Source organism: Capricornis sumatraensis, chromosome 19 (genome assembly GCF_032405125.1).
Source record: "Capricornis sumatraensis isolate serow.1 chromosome 19, serow.2, whole genome shotgun sequence".
In the NCBI taxonomy this organism is placed as follows: domain Eukaryota; kingdom Metazoa; phylum Chordata; class Mammalia; order Artiodactyla; family Bovidae; genus Capricornis; species Capricornis sumatraensis.
Genome location: NC_091087.1, coordinates 75,344,991 through 75,362,227, shown reverse-complemented (window position 1 = coordinate 75,362,227; position 17,237 = coordinate 75,344,991). Strand labels below are relative to the sequence as shown.

Below are 17,237 nucleotides of genomic sequence, written 5' to 3'. Positions count from 1 at the left end.
CTCCTGCCTGCAATCCTTTATTAGGGTTCTTGCTCCTTCAAGAATTCCTTTATGCAAATTTGACTCTATACTTTTCCCCAAATGGGCTTTTTAACTTGCTTGAAAGAATATTTAATCATTTTTAATATAAAATAGTTCAAACATAAAAAGTAGAGAGAAAAGCACATCCCAGGGACCCATCACCCACATTCAACAGTTATCGAGGATTTGCCGAGTGTGCTTAGCCTGGATAGGATCTCCTGCCTGGCTCGCTCTCTCTTTTGCTGAACCATTGTGCATCTTTGGACAACCCAGACGTCGTCTTCTACCACCCTAAGAATCATATCCCACCATCAACAGAGATTCCTGAAGGGCTTCTTGTGAGCTTTAATCTGGGTGATGTGGAAACATAGACAGCTTGGCAGGGTGTTTATCTTGACCCAATTATGTCCAGGTGTGGGATGGTTTGGGTGTGGAGGTCAGAGCTAGGAAGCCAATTATGCACGCCCTTGGTCTAGATACCAGATGATGGACCAGGTGATGGGGCCTGGTGCTTGGAGGTTGCAATTGAATGGTGAGGAGGAGCACTAGCCAGAGCCTGTGTGGCCGGCCACCAAGCAGCCTGGCTTCACATGGGTGCTTGCCTGGAGGACAGAGGGTACCTCGGTGTGAGGGTAGGGCAGCTGCCTCCGTCTGTCCCCACAGGTCCTGCCGGCAAGAGTGGGGACCCAGTGGCCTAGCTTCCCCTTCTCAGGAGAGTGAGCTCATTTTGACCACCTCATTCCAGGTGGCACTTCTCTGCTGTGCCCTGACAAAGCCTGTTCTTTGCCTGTACCCACCCCTTCACGACTCAGGACTGGAGCGTGTCAGAGCCGAAAGGCCCTCAGCAATCACGGACTCTAGACTTGCCCCAGTTACACATGGGAAAACTGAGACCCAGAGAGGAGATGCAAGCTGCATAGGGCCACACGGGGAGTCAGAAGCAGGGCTGGAGTGAGAACCAGGTCTCTGACTTTCAACCTGGGATCTCCTGTTATTACCTAGAGCTCTCTCTTCTCTCCCAGAAGAGACGTGCCACTAGCCATTGATGCCCAGTGTGTATAAATTTAAAAATCTCTGCGTAATCCCTCTCCTAGGGGATTACCTGGGTTACCTCTGTATACTAAGCCTGCTTGCTAAGGATAGCATAACTACAGAAACTACTATTTATAGAGCCGATCCCATGGGCCACAAACTGTTGGGAGATTTTCATACACATCCGAATCTCCCTATATCCCATGAGGCAGGTGTTATTATTTCTGTAATCTTCCATTATAGATGGGCAAATTGAGATAAACAGAGAAGGTGCAGCTTGTCTAAGATCACACTTGAGGGCGTGGCCGAGGCAGTGTCTGTTTGACTGGAAAGTCTACACTCTCAACCACTAACCAACAACCTTGGCCTCTGAAGAAGAAGCCAAGAAGAGGATGGTAGTGGCTCCCCAGCCTCGCCCCTCTTTGTCCCTCAACCCCACCCAGCGGCTCAGGCCCCTCAAAGGGGCAGACAGGCTAGGGACAGACTCTGATCTTCTGTCCCTAGAGACGTCCCTCTGACATCACCTGCTGTCATCTCTATGGTCCATTCCCAAGGTGGGTTTGGGGCCATAAACAGACCCCTGCGCTCCAGATGCTCCACAAGTTTCAGCGTTGCCTGTGGAGTGCACAGGTCACCATCTCATCTCCCGTCAGGGTTCAAGTGAATGGCACAGTGTGGTGGGCACAGAAAGGATGCGCACTCACTGGGCAGTGAGGGTCTGCTCAGCCCCAGCCCAGCCCTGGCCTCTGTTACTCAGGCGCTCAGACCGGGGTGCCGGTGAGACAGGGCTGTAAGGAGAGAAGAGGACCCTGGAGAGGAAGATTGCGTGCAGCCCGGGACGTCTGTGCCTCTGAAGGATGCTGGCACAGGTGCTGCAGGCATCCTAGGCCAGGGGTACCGCCTGCAGGAAGTGCCAAGGCTGAAGAGCCGCCACGTGCCCGGGAACGTCGGCTGGCCTTGGGGAAAGGGCCCCGGGAGGGTCGCAGAAGCTGCGGGCAGGTGGTGGTGGCGGGGAACAGGTGCCCAGGGCCCGAGCGCCACGCCGGCTCGTGGGTCCGTGCTGAGTCTTGCGGAGCCAGGTCACACGCGTGGTCTGGGGCGCACCCACCCCCTTCCAGCCCGAGCCCTGCAGCCCCGCGGGGTTCCGGGAGGCCGGGGTCAGGACGCGGTCGCAGGGGCACGCGCGCGCCGTGGCCGCGGTATGCGCCCCGCCCGCGCCGGGCCTCCCGGAGCCCGGGTTCGAGCCGTGGCCCCGCCGAGACGCGCTGCGGTGCTCCGGCCAGGTCCTCCCTCCCTTGGGCCTCGGTTTCCCCCACGCCCGAGGGCTCGGAGGAGCCGAGACCGCGGCGGCGCACCGCCAGCGACCCACAGGCCGGCCCGCGGGGCGGGACAGCGGCCTGGCTTCCGCAGCGCGCGCGGCCGCCCGCCTCCCGCGGGAGCGCGGACGCGCTCGTACCTGGCCGCGCTCGGGAGCGAGGCGGAGCGGGGCGGGGCGAGCATGCCCCGCCCCCGGCGCGGGCGGGCCAATCGGAGGGGGCGGCGGGCCCCGTGAGGGGCGACGCGCTGGGGGCGGGGCCTGCGGGCGCTGAGGGGAGTCCGCGGGCTGGCGGCGGGAGGCGGGTGGCCGGAGGCGGCGGCGGCGGCGGCGGCGGCGGTAGCGGCAGCCGGTCCCAGGACAGCGACGCAGCGCGCCGGCGGCCGCGACAGGGCCGGCCAGGCTCTGCAGCCCGCCGCAGCCGCCGCCTCCCCGTGAAGGCCCGAGAGCGCGGCGGCGGGCGCGCGGCCTGTGAGGGCGACCGGAGCGGCGGGCACGGCGCGGCGCCGAGCGTCCTGTCAGGCGGCCGAGGGCGCCGCGGACCCGCGCCGCGATGATGCCGGTGGGTGCGGGCGGCGGCGGCGGCTTCCTCCGCGGGCGGCCGGCCAAACCTCCTTCCTCCCGCGCCTCCCGGCCCCCGGGGGCCCGCGCGAGCTCGGCGGGCCGGGCGGGAGGGGAAGGAAGTGGCCTGGCGGGCGCGCCCGGTCTCGGCGCCCCCCCCGCGGGTGGGCAGGTGGGGCGGCGCCGGCTGTCAGCGCGGGCTGGGCCGGGGGTCCGGGGATCTGGGGTCCGGGGGTTGCAGCGGGGCCTAGGAGCGGGGGCCGCCGTGGTCGAGGGTCCGGGGGCGGGGGGGGGGGGTCCCTGGCCGGCTCCCGCTCGGCCCCCCGCGCGGCCCTTTCCTCCCGAGCCTCCGCGGCCGGGCTGCCCGGGCGGGGAAACCGGAGGTGGGATCGGAGCCGGTCAGTTGCCCCCTCCCCACCCCGTGCGACCTGGCGGGGGGTCGGGCGGGGAGGCCGGGGTGTCGTTTAGCGCTCGCCCTGTTGCAGGGTCTCGCGGCGCCTCTGTCCCCCCCACCCCGCCTGAAATTTGCTGGTGTCGTATTTGGAGTCGGCCGTGTGGGTGCCCCCGTGTGGTGTTCCCACGCTGGAAACCCACATTTCTCCGTAGTCCTTTTCGTGATTTCTGAAATCCTGTTGTATTTAGGAATTTACTTGGGGACTGGATTTTGAGAGCCATTTTAGGCATTCCCTTTTACCGTCCCTTCGAGAGTTGTACCTTTGGCGTTATCTGGCCTGTCGCCGCCGTTTTGAAGGTTGAGCCAGGTTCGTTTGTGGTGCGGTGCCGCCTTGTCCTGCCCTCAAGGGTGCGTTCTACTAGCAGACAGAGCTCGTTAGATTGCCAGGCTCCTAGCGGAGCTTTTCCTTTACCTGTCATCTAAAGAGCCGTGAGTGCTGAATTATAATTTTTCTATTCTGGCTTTTTGTGAAGTAAATGTCTTGATTTATGAAAAAAATGAAGGGCTGGTGGTACCCAGTTGGATGTATTGGTTTTCTGAGTGCCTGTATATTAAGTACAATTCTCAGAGGCATTTGTAGTAAAGTAACAATTTAGCCTACAATTTCTACATTTGAAAATCCATTTCAGAAGGAAAGTACCGTTTCTCTGCATTTTCTGCTTGAATACTATTATTCCACCGTGCTGCACCCAAGGACATTTAGATTAGAATTTTTTTCTCCCTGATCTTTCAAATCATTTCCTGTCTCTTGGTAATCTCTTCTGGCCTTTTTGAACTAATTCCAACGCATTGCCTTTGCAGTCTTAAGATTTGACCTAGTTGATCCTTAGATCCTTCTTTGGCATCAGAGCTTGTTGTATTTCTAAATGTTTGGTTTTAAATGAATGATTGTCTTGTAAAGAAAGAACTGGATCAGCATCAGAAGGTCCAGAATCCAGTACTGGTTCTGCTACTTTTTAGCAATGTGACCTTGAACAAGTCAAGGTCTCCAAGCCTGGAATTACCTCTGAAGTAGGGATAAAAACAGAACAATATCGGAGGGCTGTCCTGAGGATCAAAAAGGATGATGTGTCCAGAAGTCCTTGTTAAACAGAATGCCATGCAGATATTTTTTATAGTTAATATGGCTCTGAATTGTCAATTTCTAATTTTAACCTCTGCAAGATAAGGGATTTGGGAATAGTTCTCTCCCTAATTCTCACTGGCTAGATTTGGAAAAGGCGTTATGGTGTTTTGGAATTTTGAAACCACTTTTAGCTAAATCCTGTAATTGATACTATAGTAATATTGAAGCACGCCTATAAAGTTTTGACTGATTTCATCATTGTATGATGTTTCATTTTAAATACTCTGTTAAGGAATTTGGCTTACATTTTCCATATGATACATTCAGATGTTTTATTTCTCTGCTCCACATAATTAGCATTTCTAGTCTTTACCTTACCAGGTTTTCCTTTTCAGAGTTTGCTTGGCTGGCAGTTGGGAAGTTTCTTTGTGATACTCATAATAATCAAATACTGTTATTGAAAAACAGGCCTATTAAGTATTTAAAACACGCTGCTTTTATTTTAAAATGCCTTCTAGAAACAGATGGTATTTCTCTTAGTCCCACTTTCAAGGTCTTTACTTTTGTATTTCCTTCTTGTTCCCTAAGAATGGCTTTTAAGATTGAGTCCTTCCTCTATAAATGTAGTTGGGGTTGGTTGTAAATTTCATAGACGTTTCAAGGACATGCCATTCTTACTTGGTACAATCTTAAACTGTGCACCCAAGATATAAATAAGATTTTTCTTTATTATATATTTGTTGTTCATCATCATCGTAGATCATTGAAGGAAGATTAGATCATATTTTGCAGAGTTCATAGCGAAACACTACCCAGTAGGAATGTAGTGAACCACACAGATGCGGTTCAATTTGTCTAGCAACTAGTATTATTTTTAATATTTTATTAACTCAATATATTAAAAATATTATGACTAACATATAATCAATATGAAAAATTTACTCATGTGATACTTTACTTTTTTTTTGGTACTAAGATGTTGAAATCAGTGTGAATCCAGTGTAAATCCAGTGAAGTTCTGTGTATATAGCACACCTCAGTTCAGACTAGGACATTTCAAGTGCTCGGTAGCACGTGTAGCTAGTGGCTACTATCTTGAACAACACAGGTTTAGAGTGTATGCTATTTTACTTATTTGAGAATTGGCAATTAGTGTGTAGTGTCTGTAATAACTTTTAATTGATCAGATGATTTACTGCAGCAGCCAGCCTCTCAGCTGTTGGAAATGAGTATCTTGCCATGTTCTCATCTGACACAATAAGGTCTTTGTAGAAGTCTTCAATTTGCTTGTTACATCAAGTTTCACAACTGTCAATTTTAAACAAAGTTATATTTTGGAATTTTCTGTTATTAAAATATCATTGCATTCGGAGTATGTGTGGTCATTCACCTTTTTTCAATGGATGACATTTTAAAACAGTTTCCCAGGGGGAAAAAAGGACCACAGTTTAAAGATGACTTGTTGGCTGATCCCTAACGTCTGGACCTGAAATCATTTAGGCCATACCTAAACAACTCTGATAGAAATAAGGATTTTAATAAAAGTAGCCTGGTTCAGAGCATGAAAAGACTGAAAAACTGCCTTGATCATTAGCATCATTCTTTTCTACAGAATGAACACTTTGCAGCTGTGGAGCTTTTTGTGCACAGGTGAAATGTATCTGGAGCATGGTGCTGAGGGTACTTTTTTCTCTTTTAGAGGACTGTTGACTTGGGTAAGGGAAGTTCTGTGGCTCTGAAGTGTGTGTTATTTGTAGGAAAGGCACTCTGGTGGTAGTGTTTCGGTCAGGTTAGCAGTGGGACTCCTTACCTCCAGTAGGCACCATGCAGTGTGAGTAGTTGATTCCACTTGTTTCTGTCCTAGGAGCTCTTTCAGCATATTCACTAGGGGCTGTGGGTTACAGTAATTTGTGCTCAATATTTAGCTCTCATTAAACAAACATTCGGTTATTTCAGGTATTCACTTTTGATGATGTAGAAAACATTTTGAGGTTCTGAAATAGATTCCTTTTGAAACTATCAGCTTTCATGTAATTGACAAAACAGTGAACTGGAAGCAGAGAGGCTAAGGTTCTAGTCCCCACTTGTAAGTAACTCTGTGACCTTTGGACTTAAATTTCTTGGAGCCTCCATTTCTTACCTGTAAAATGAATTGGTCCTGGTCTTTTCCAAGTATTTGTGTTTGGTCTAATAGTAGATATGTGGCAGATACTTTAATGAGGGTCAATAATATTCTCATTGGCTGCAGCGGAGGTTTACACAACCTGTCACTTGTTTTGGCAGTCTTTTAGTAAATGCATTGACTGCCTAAGTTTTTTGGTATGATAGAACTGATAGAAGAAGCTCAATGGATGTTCACTATTATTGTTAATAATTAAGTCATTTGATCGGCTTTAATTTCTAGCCTAACTCCCTATACAAAACACTAAGGACTGGAGAAGGTTTTTTTTCAAAAATTCTAGTGACTCCTTGAACTGTAGCCCTTCAGGCTGCTCCAGGCTTTTCTGTCCATGGGATTCTCCAGGCAAGAATACTGGAGAGGGTTGCCATTTCCTTCTCCAGGGGATCTTCCTGACCCAGGAATCAAACTTGAGTCTCTTGTGTCTCCTGCATCAGCAGGTGGGTTCTTTACCACTAACACCACCAGAAACCCAGTTAAGTCATTTTGATCGGCTTTATTTTATAGCCTAACTCAGTAAACAAAACACTCAGGACTGGAGAAGATTTTTGTTTTCTCTTTTAAACTCTGGTTTCTTTGAGACAAAAATTCAAAGATACTGTTACCATTTAAGATAAACAAACTATTTCTAACCTTTGGAGTGCCAGAAAGTTCACAGAAGGAAAAGGAAAGCTTCGATCACACAAAGATGCAAATATGAAAGGTTTATTATTACAGTTTTATTGAACTTAAAAACAATCTTTAGGAATAATTCTTCTGAAGGCTACAGTATTAAGTATAGCAGTAAAGTTTTCCAGCTGTTTAACTTGCTACGATTTAATTTAGTAGTAATGAGCACTCAGTGAATGGTGTTTGTCATTATGTGTTAAAACGCTGTGTCCTATGGGCCTCCCCTGGTGGCTCATTGGTAAAGAACCCACCTGCCAGTCAGGAGATGCAGGTTCGATCCCTGGGTCAGGAAGATCCCCTGGAGGAAGAAATGGCACCCCACCCCAGTCTTCTTCCCGGAGAATCCCGTGGGTAGGGATCCTGGCAGGCTGCACAAGGGCAGTTGCACCCTGTAGGTTTTGTGGTGATGTCTTCATTTTTATGGAGAACTGAGGCTCAGGAGGAAAAGAAACTTGGCTAAGGGCCCCCAGCTACTGAGTGGTAGAGCGCTGCTTGAAAACAAGCTCTCTGACTCAAGAGTCTTTGTTCCTGGCCTCTGTGCCAGTCACTTACAGGAGTTTGCTATAGTCGAGGCATTTTGCTAGTGGTGCTGGTAAATTGAATTAGGCTAAATACTTTTACCTGATGCCTAGCTCAGTTGGAGCTTAATATTTTAACGGATCTCATGGTGAACCTGTCTGACAAAAGACGATAGTTTTCGCTATCTTGAGTTTGGGGACGACTCTGTTTTAAACGTAAATGTAAGGCTTCCCAGGTGGCTCAGTGGTAAAGAATTGGCCTGCCAGCGCAGGAGATTTAGAGTCGATCCCTGGATTAAGAACATCCTCTAGAGTAGGAAATGGCAACCCACTCCAGTATTCTTGGTTGGGAAATCCCATGGACGGAGGAGCCTGGAGGGCTACAGTCCACATGGTCACAAAGAGTTGGACATGACTGAGCGACAGCATGCGCAGACGTGTTAAATGTATCTTTCCTTTCTCAGCATCCTACTTTGAAAAGTCTATGTCAGTGTATATGCCTAAGAGCTACTTAGAATTTTTAGCAAGATAAAAACTTAAAATATCACCAGGTTGCTGTGTTGAAGTTACGTAACTGGTTGTCAGTGTGCTTTTTTGTGTGTTTGCACAGATGGGCAATAACTTCTTAGCAAAATTTCAGTGGGATTTTGATGTTTGAAAGTGCTGTTGCCATAGTTATTTCGCAAACTGTGGTTCTGAGGCTGAACAGAAGAATGGTGGTATTCAGGTTGTATTGTGACACTTTCTTGGCTTAATTGCTTTGTTTTATTTCACTGCAAAGATAGCCATATGACTGTTGTTCATGCTAATTGGTAAGCAAAAGCTGCTGTTACTATATTTTGTAAAAGAAAAGTCTTTGCTAGGTGATATCATACAGAACAGTAAAAGACTAGAAAATGAGGTAGTTTTGATTAAAATTAATAAATGACATTCAGAATGTTAGTGTACAATTCAGAACAGGGTCTTGCTAGCAGTATTGTGTGTCCAGAGAAAATATTAACTGAAGTTTTGACTGAATCATGCTTTATAATGTATGTTGTGATTGTAATCTTTGTAGCTCAAGCAAATGCAAAGGCCCTGTGGTAGGAGCCGGCCCAGCATGCTGGAGAAGCAGGGAGATCTGTAGCTGGAGCAGTGTATGTGAGGGGCAGACTGGAGGAGATGAAGTAGGAAGGTGTTGGTGGTAAGTGGATGGGTTAGGATCTTACAGGGCCTTGTGTGTTACTATAAGGGCAGAGGACACGGAGAGAAATTTCCTTTGGAAGAAATGAAACACAGTGGTTTACTTATTGCATCATAAGTCGTTCTGAATCAGTAGTCATTGCCTGGGGGACCTCACTGCAGCAGGCCAGAGTTTGGGCCCTGGCATCTGTGTGGATTCTGGCATCACCAGTTGACTCTCCGACCAGTTCTCTTGTCTTTAAACTGAGGATGATAATTATAGTAACCCTTGGGTTGTTAGGATCAGTGGATTATTACAGTGAAAGTGGCCTGTTGTGTAGTCAGTGTTCAGCAAATGTTATATGTAATAAGTTAAATTTCCTTTGGGAAGCTTTCTCATCTTTGCCTTAGCCAGATACATCAGTAGAGGCATTCAACCTGGTGTGCCCTTTTTTTTTTTAGATGTAATTCACAGACCATAAAATTCACCTTCTGATGTGTACAGTTTAGAAGAAGTTCTAAATTTATAAGATTGTCTTGTAGTACAATCTTTGTATTGCCTTGCTTTATATTGTGATATAATACAACCTTTGCCACTATCTTCTCAGAACATTTGCAGTACTTGTAGTTGCAGCCTCAGACATTTGTGTGTGTGACTGGTTAATGTCCTTTTTTTGTCCTAGACTGTAATTTTCATCGTGGCAGGAGCTTCTTACTGTTTCACCAGTGCCTGTCCCAGTGACTGGCCACATAGTTGGTGCTTGGTGGCCATTTGTTGAATGAAAGAAGGTACGATGTGGAAAGCAGTGCCAGATCCCTTTGTGAAGAGATGTGCGTGTGCCCTGATGGGGTTTGCACTTGGTCCTGTGGGTGATCAGAAACCGCCAAACGTTTTTAAAAAGTGGAGTGATGCAGTCAGATTTGTGTGGTGGAGGGGTAATTCTGAAACCAAGACTGGAGGAGTGGACCATGGAGTGGAGTGAAGTGAAGGTCGCTTAGTTGTGTCGGACTCTTTACAACCCCATGGACTTGTCCATAGAATTCTCCAGGCCAGAATATTGGAGTGGGGAGCCTATCCCTTCTCCAGGGGACCTTCCCGACCCAAGAACTGAACCAGGGTCTCCCGCATTGCAGGCAGATTCTTTGCCAGTTGAGCTGTCGGGGAGGAGCATGAGGTAAGGCAGATTAAAAAGAAACAGGGAAAGCGGTTAGGAGCCCAGTTGGCACAGGTCAGACCTGACCGGAAGGTGAAGGGAAAGATCCAGGAGGAGGTAAGAGAGACCGGCTGGAGCGAGAGGGTGTGTGACCAAGAGGAAGGAAGTACAGTGGCTGGAGCTGAGGATAACAGGCTTATTGCTTCAGCAGCCGGGCTTGTCTTTCCTGCGATTAAGCTAGAGAGCGTGTAGGAGGAATAGGTTTAGAGGGCTGTAAGGGAATGAGCGAGGTTTATTTGGAGTGTGTTGAGCTTGAGACGTCTGCTGTATCCAGAAAGATGTTACTCTTAAAGTAAAATAAATAAGTTAAATCATTTGTCATATATTAACTGGTTTCTGGTGTTGTGTTTTTGGTATCTGCTCCCTGGGCATTTGTGGCACGCCACGCGCCTGTGGCATTCCTGGTAGTTGTTGTTTTGCCTGATCAGCTCCACCCTGAGACCCCACTAGACCCCCTGCCTGGGGCAGTGGCTGGCCTGGGCCTCCGCCATCTTTATGGAGTTTATACGCACACAGTTTATAACAGTGTAATCTGTGTCTCCGCATTGATTGTTTATGTTTTGCTTGTTGTTTACATTGCATGCTTATATTTCTACCTAATGGCAGTCTTGAAAATAATATCAGTAAATAACAACTAAACTCTTGAATGATCAAAATGTGAAGACAGGTGAAGTAAAATTTGACGGCTTTAGGGTTAATAGTGGGCTTTCCTGGTGGCTCAGAGGTTAAAGCGTATGCCTCCAATGCGGGAGACCCGGGTTCGATCCCTGGGTCGGGAAGATCCCTTGGAGAAGGAAATGGCAATCCACTCCAGTATTCTTGCCTGGAGAATCCCATGGACAGAGAAGCCTAGTAGGTTACAGTCCATGGGGTCGCAAAGAGTCGGACACGACTGAGCGACTTCACCTTCACTTTCAGGGTTAATAGTGAAAAAGCCCAACGATAGGAGCAAAGAGTTTTGTGAGAGAAAAACAGATGTGAAACAGGGGCCTAGTGTTTGTCAGCTCAGACTCTGGAGCCGAGACTGTCTGGTTTCAAAGTCTAGCTCCGCCACTTAGCAACTCGGTGGCCTTGGACAAATTATTTCACCTCTCTGTGCCTTACTTTCCTCTTTACAATGGGTTTAGTAGGAGTATGTTTCAGAGGCGGTTGTGAGGATTGCCAGGTGCTTAGTGCATCCTGTTAATGTAAAATAGCACTCAGTCATACCTGCTCCTCTTACGTTCTCTCCAGTAGCTGCAAGGCCTCATGGCAGAGGATCCTACGCACTGTACCCCACCTGGGAGAACTAGGTGGTGACTGCGACATCTGTCCAGTTGCTAGGTCAGAGAGGGACAGTTTGCATTTCTTAGAAATGAGAGTTTGCCCTGTGTCATCGAGACCACAGCTCAGAACCAGCTGGCGTCCCCTTCACTCAGTGCTCAGTCCCTGAGTGGGAGGGCCAGCCCTTTCCTTCTGGTCTCTACCTCATTGGCACATTCCCGAGCACCCTGTATAAAATGCCCTCCCTGACTGCGCTTCACTATCATGCTGATGGCCACCTGGCAGTCACTTGTGGAGGCTCCGTGAAAGGGGGACTCCGTTTTCTTTTCTGACGGCAGTATCCCCAGTGTCTCTAGTCGACACTCATTAAGTGCTTGTTTACTGAAAGGCCTCAGCAGGCATTTAGGGCCAGGACTGGCATAGTCCCTGCTCTCAGTGAGCTCACGGTGGGGAACAGGCCTATAAACAGAAAGTGCCATTCTGGGAGACAAAGAGTGTGTGAGTGGCAGAGTGCGAGCTGCGGCGGGGTGCAGGTGAGAGGAGTCTTCTTGCCCTTGGGATGTCAGGAGAGTTTTCACAGAGGAGGTGACACTTGAGTGGAGTTGAGAAGGATGAGGATGAAGGGATAGAGGGGATGGGCAAGGGATTTAGATAGAGGCCCACTTTTGTGGGCTTCTCTTGTGGCTCAGCTGGTAAAGAATCCGCCTCCAGTGTGGGAGACCTGGGTTCGATCCCTGGGTTGGGAAGATCCCTGGAGAAGGGAAAGACTACCCACTCCAGTATTCTGGCCTGGAGAATTCCATGGAGGGGTCGCAAAGAGTCAAAGACACTACTGAGCAACTTTCACTTCACATTTTCAGGGCACTGAGATCTGAACTGGTGTGGTGTGTTGAGGGGAATTGCCTAGAGCGTAAGGCCTGATGCAGCAGGGGAGCTGGGCAGGTAGGCGGGTGAGGTCAGATTCCGAGGACCTTGTGTGACCTGCAGACGAGTTTGAACTTCATCCTGAGAAACATGGAACTGCTGAAGTTTGTTTGTTTTTTAATTGTGTTAAAATATACGTAAAATTTACCATTTTAGCCATTTTAAAGTATACAGTTCTGTCACGTTTAAGTTCATTCACATTGTTTACCAGCCATCACCACCATCCATCTTCAGAATTTTTTCATCTCAAATTGAAACTGTTGCAGGATTTTAAGCAGAGTTGTAGATGCTCTGGTTTAAGTGAAAGTTGTTAAGTGTCTGGAATCCATGAGAAGAGTCTGGGGGATAGTTGAGACAGGAAAGGTCTCTGAGCACTCAAAACAGTTGTCAAAGAGTCATGCATTGAAGGCGGCTTGCAGAAGACCCTCCTCAGCCCTCACTTACCCTGGACTCTAACATGTTGCACAGTTTTAATTTACCTAGCTTTTAAATCTTCATAGAGGCTATAGTCAAGGTTGCTGGAGGGGTGTAACTATGAGCAGACAGGCTGCTGGAAACCACGGAAAGAAACAGCTTTAAGAAACCCCAAGGATGTGGTCTGAGGGTGGGCATCCTGACCTCAGTCACCACCAAAGACAGCATGATGACAGTTTACAGACTACACACAGGGTGGTGGTTAACGTCGTCCTGATGACTGACTCATCAAGAAAAGGGTGAGTAGCGTCAGTAACGTAGACATCAGTTGGACGCAGTTAGATGAGCTCTGTCCAGTAGCAACATAAGGTGAGCCGCAAGTGCAGTTTAAAAATCTTCTGGTAGCCACATAAAAAAGTGGAAAGAAATGAGTGAAACTAATTTTAATAATATATTTTATTTAACTCACTATATCCAAAAATTATTTGAACATGCAGTTAATATTAAAACATGATTAGTGAGGTGTTTTATGCTCTATTCTCATACTAAGCCTCTCAAATTCCAGAACATATTGTGTTCGTATAGCACATCTGATTTTGGACTTGCCATGTTTCAAGTTCTCGATAGCCACATGTGCTGGTGGCCACGTCGAACGGACAGAACCGTTTCAGATTTGGGGCTCAGACAAAAGGGCTAGAGCCTCAGCTATTCAGAGAATGCTACCGTTCATAAGAATTAATTCCTCGAGGATTATACATGGCTGGTGTTTTATTGTAGCAGTTTTCATTAACTGATTTTTGCTTTTATGTTTGAAAAACTGTTGAGAGACCGTGTAACGCAGTAGTTAAAGAGCACGGATTTGGGAATGACTGGGTTTGAATCTCAGCTATTTGATTTCCTACCTGTTTGATCTTGGGCTAGTTACCTAATCTCTCTGCGTCTTATTGTCCTCATCTGTAAAATGGAGGTCATAGAAGTACCTACCTTACTAGGTTTTGTAAAGATTAAATGAATTGTTAATATGTAAAGAACCTATAACAGTGGCTGGTGTATAACGATCACTGTAGATGTGTGCTTTTATCCCCTACGTGTTTGGTATCTCCAAAATGTTAAATGATCTTAATTCAGTAGACTTAAAAGACATTTTTGCTTTAAAGATTGCTTCGATAGGTATTTTCATAGATGAAAACAGGTTAAATTGTAATTTTGTGAGGATACGTTCTAACTGATGTCTTTGGGTAAATAACTTTGTTTGCTGCAACATTGAGGGTGCAAACAACCACAGAAATAGTATAATTAATAATTAAAGGATTTAGGATTATGAATAAAATAGGAAAATTTGAAAGGATGATTTTATCAATATTTAATTACTAGTACTGTTAGACTTCCTGAGGGCTCAGATGGTAAAAAGGCTGTCTACAATGCAGGAGACCCAGGTTCGATCCCTGGGTTGGGAAGATCCTCTGGAGAAGGCAATGGCAACCCACTCCAGTACTCGTGCCTGGAAAATCCCATGGACGGAGGAGCATGGTAGGGGTCGCGAAGAGTCAGACAGGACTGAGCGACTTCACTTTCACTGTTACAATTAAACTACTCTCTCTCAGAAATACTGTATCAGCCCTACTATGTCTGAGAAGACTACCTGGTTCTAACTTATTTCCTTTGGTATATTCAGCACTGAATTATTTTGAGAGTTTCATCTTCTACTCTTATTTGCAAATAAAATAGAAAAGAATAGCAAAAGTAAAACCAAAATATAAAAAGATCACTGTTTAGCGTGTCAAAGATGTTTAAGAGGAGGTCTTTATTACCTTTAAGAGTGAAATATGACTGGAAACATAACCAGATTCGGGTGTGGCTATTTAAATGTCAGGTTTTTGGCACAGAAGAGAGAAGTGCCTAATGGGGGCGATTTAATCATGGCCATTTTCATCTGCCATTGATTGGTGGTCTGTGGAACAGTTAAGCAGACTCTGCTTAGAACGTAATCTCCATACACAAAAATAAACTCTAAATGGATTAAAGACCTAAATGTAAGACCGGATACTATAAAACTCTTGGCAGAAAATATAGGCAGAACACTCTCTTGACATAAATCGCAGAAAGATCTTTTTTCATCCACCTCTGAGAGTAATGAAAATAAAACAAAAATAAACAAATGGAGTGGACTCCCAGGTGGCACAGTGGTAAAGAATGCCAATGCAAGAGATGTGGTTTCTGTCCCTGGGTCAGAAAGATCCCCTGGAGAAGAAAATGGCAACCCACTCCAGTACTCTTGCCTGGGAAGTCCCATGGACAGAGGAGCCATGGCATTGCAAAGAGTTGGACATGACAGAGCAACTTAGCACACACATACAAACAAATGGGACCTTATTAAACTTAGGAGCTTTTGCACAACTGTGGAACCCATCAACAGAACAGAAGAAAGCCCACAGAATGGGAGAAAATATTCGTAGTCAGAGTGACCAACAGGGGATTAAAATACACAAACAGCTCATGCTCAAAATGAAAAAAACAGCTCAATTAAATGGGCAGACCTAAGTAGACGTTTCTCTAAACAAGACATCTAAATGGCCTAGAGGCACAAGAAAAGATGCTCAACCTCACTCATTATTAGAGAAGTGCAAATCAGACCTGTAATGAGGTATCAGCGCACACTGGTCAGAAAGGCTGTCATCAAAAGATCTACAAACAGTAAGTGCTGGAGAAGGTGTGGAGGAAGGGACCCTCCTACACCGTTGATGGGAATGCACACTGGTACAGCCACCATGGAGAACAGTGTGGAGGTTCCTTAGAAAACTAAAAACAGAGCTGCCGTAACCTTCAGTGCCACTCCTGGGCATATATCTGGAAAGAACCATAATTCGAGAGGACACATACACCCCCGTGTTCACTGCAGCGCTGTTTACGATAGCCAGGGCTTGGAAACAACCCAAATGTCCATCAGTAGAGGCGTGGATAAGGAAGATGTGGTGCACAGATACAGTCGGATATTTCTCAGCCATAAAAAAGAACAAAATCATGCCATTCGCAGCAACGTGGAGGGACCTGGAGATTGTCACCCTGAGTGACATCAGACAGACACCATATGATATTGCTTATATGCGGAATTTAAGCAAATGGTACAAGTTTACAAATTTACAGAACAAAAGTTGAGTCAAGATGTAGAGAACAAACTTGTGGTTACGGCGGGGAGGGTGATAAATGGGGAGATTGGAATTGACATATATACACTGCTATGTAGACAGTAGGTCTTTAATAAGAACCAGTTGAACACCACAGAGAACTCTATTCAGTACTCTGTAATGACCTACATGAGAACAGAAGCCAGAAAGGATGGTTATGTGTTTATGTATCACTGACTCACTTTGTTGTACAGCAGATGCTAACACAGTGTTGAAAATCAGCTACATTTCAGTAACCTGGAGGAGGAGACGGCAGCCCACTCCAGCGTTCTTGCCTGGAAAATCCCATGGAGAGAGGAGCCTGGTGGGCTGCAGTCCCTGAGGTCACAAAGAGTCGGGTGCAGCTGAGTGTGCACTCCAGTTAAAGAAATGGGGAAAGAACCAACAATAAAGAAGAATAAAGAACCAATCATCTGCCCGCCTCCTGCCTCCCACAGGCGTTCCCACTCCCGTCATGGCTGACTCCTTCAGTCTTGAGCCTACACGTTGCTTCCTTCGGCAGGTCTTTGCCGAGTTGGCATCCAGATCAGGCAGTCCTCCTGTGGGTCTCGCGGCACACTGCAGTTTTCCACTGGAGTTTCCTGGTATCTCTTTGTCTCAGCTCCAGGTTCTATGAGGGGGCAGTGTTGACAGGGTGTGCTCAGCGCCTTGTTGGTCTCAGTGAAATACTCGTGAATGAATGAATGAGTGATCCTGTAAGTGTGTCCAATTTATGTTATATATGTTGTCAGCCTTTGCTTTACACTCGGTTTTTGTTTTATGTGTCCTATGACACTGCAGTGTCTTGTCATAAAACAAACTCGGGAGTCTAATTTTAATCTACTTATATGGTTATTTGCCTCTAGAATTGAACAGATCCTCAAATATTGTTAACAGTGAATACCTCATGGTCCAGTGGGTTTCTGGTAGGAGTCCTCCTGCAGAATTGCTGATAATCAGATATGAAGGCTTATATGAGGTAATTAAAAGGGACTTCAGTCGCTCAGTCGTGTCCGACTCTTTGCCACCCCATGAACCACAGCAGGCCAGGCCTCCCTGTCCATCACCAACTCCCGGAGTCCACCCAAACCCATGTTCATTGAGTCGGTGATGCCATCCAACCATCTCATCCTCTGTCATCCCCTTCTCCTCCTGCCCTCAATCTTTCCCCGCATGAGGGTCTTTTCCAGTGAGTCAGCTCTTCGCATGAGGTGGCCAAAGTATTGGAGTTTCAGCTTCAACATCAGTCCTTCCAATGAACACCCAGGACTGACCTCCTTTA

The 17,237-nt window shown here is 47.0% G+C and overlaps 1 protein-coding gene across 1 annotated transcript in view; it reads left to right on the top strand.

The window, feature by feature from the left end:
- The first annotated feature begins 2,918 nt into the window (after positions 1–2,918).
- Positions 2,919–17,237, top strand: part of PPP1R13B (protein phosphatase 1 regulatory subunit 13B) — a 73,595-nt gene continuing 59,276 nt past the window's right edge. The window contains exon 1 of the mRNA XM_068991089.1: positions 2,919–2,930. Within this exon, the coding sequence (XP_068847190.1) occupies positions 2,922–2,930 (9 nt within the window). The 5' untranslated portion in view covers positions 2,919–2,921. The remainder of the gene's footprint in view (positions 2,931–17,237) is intronic.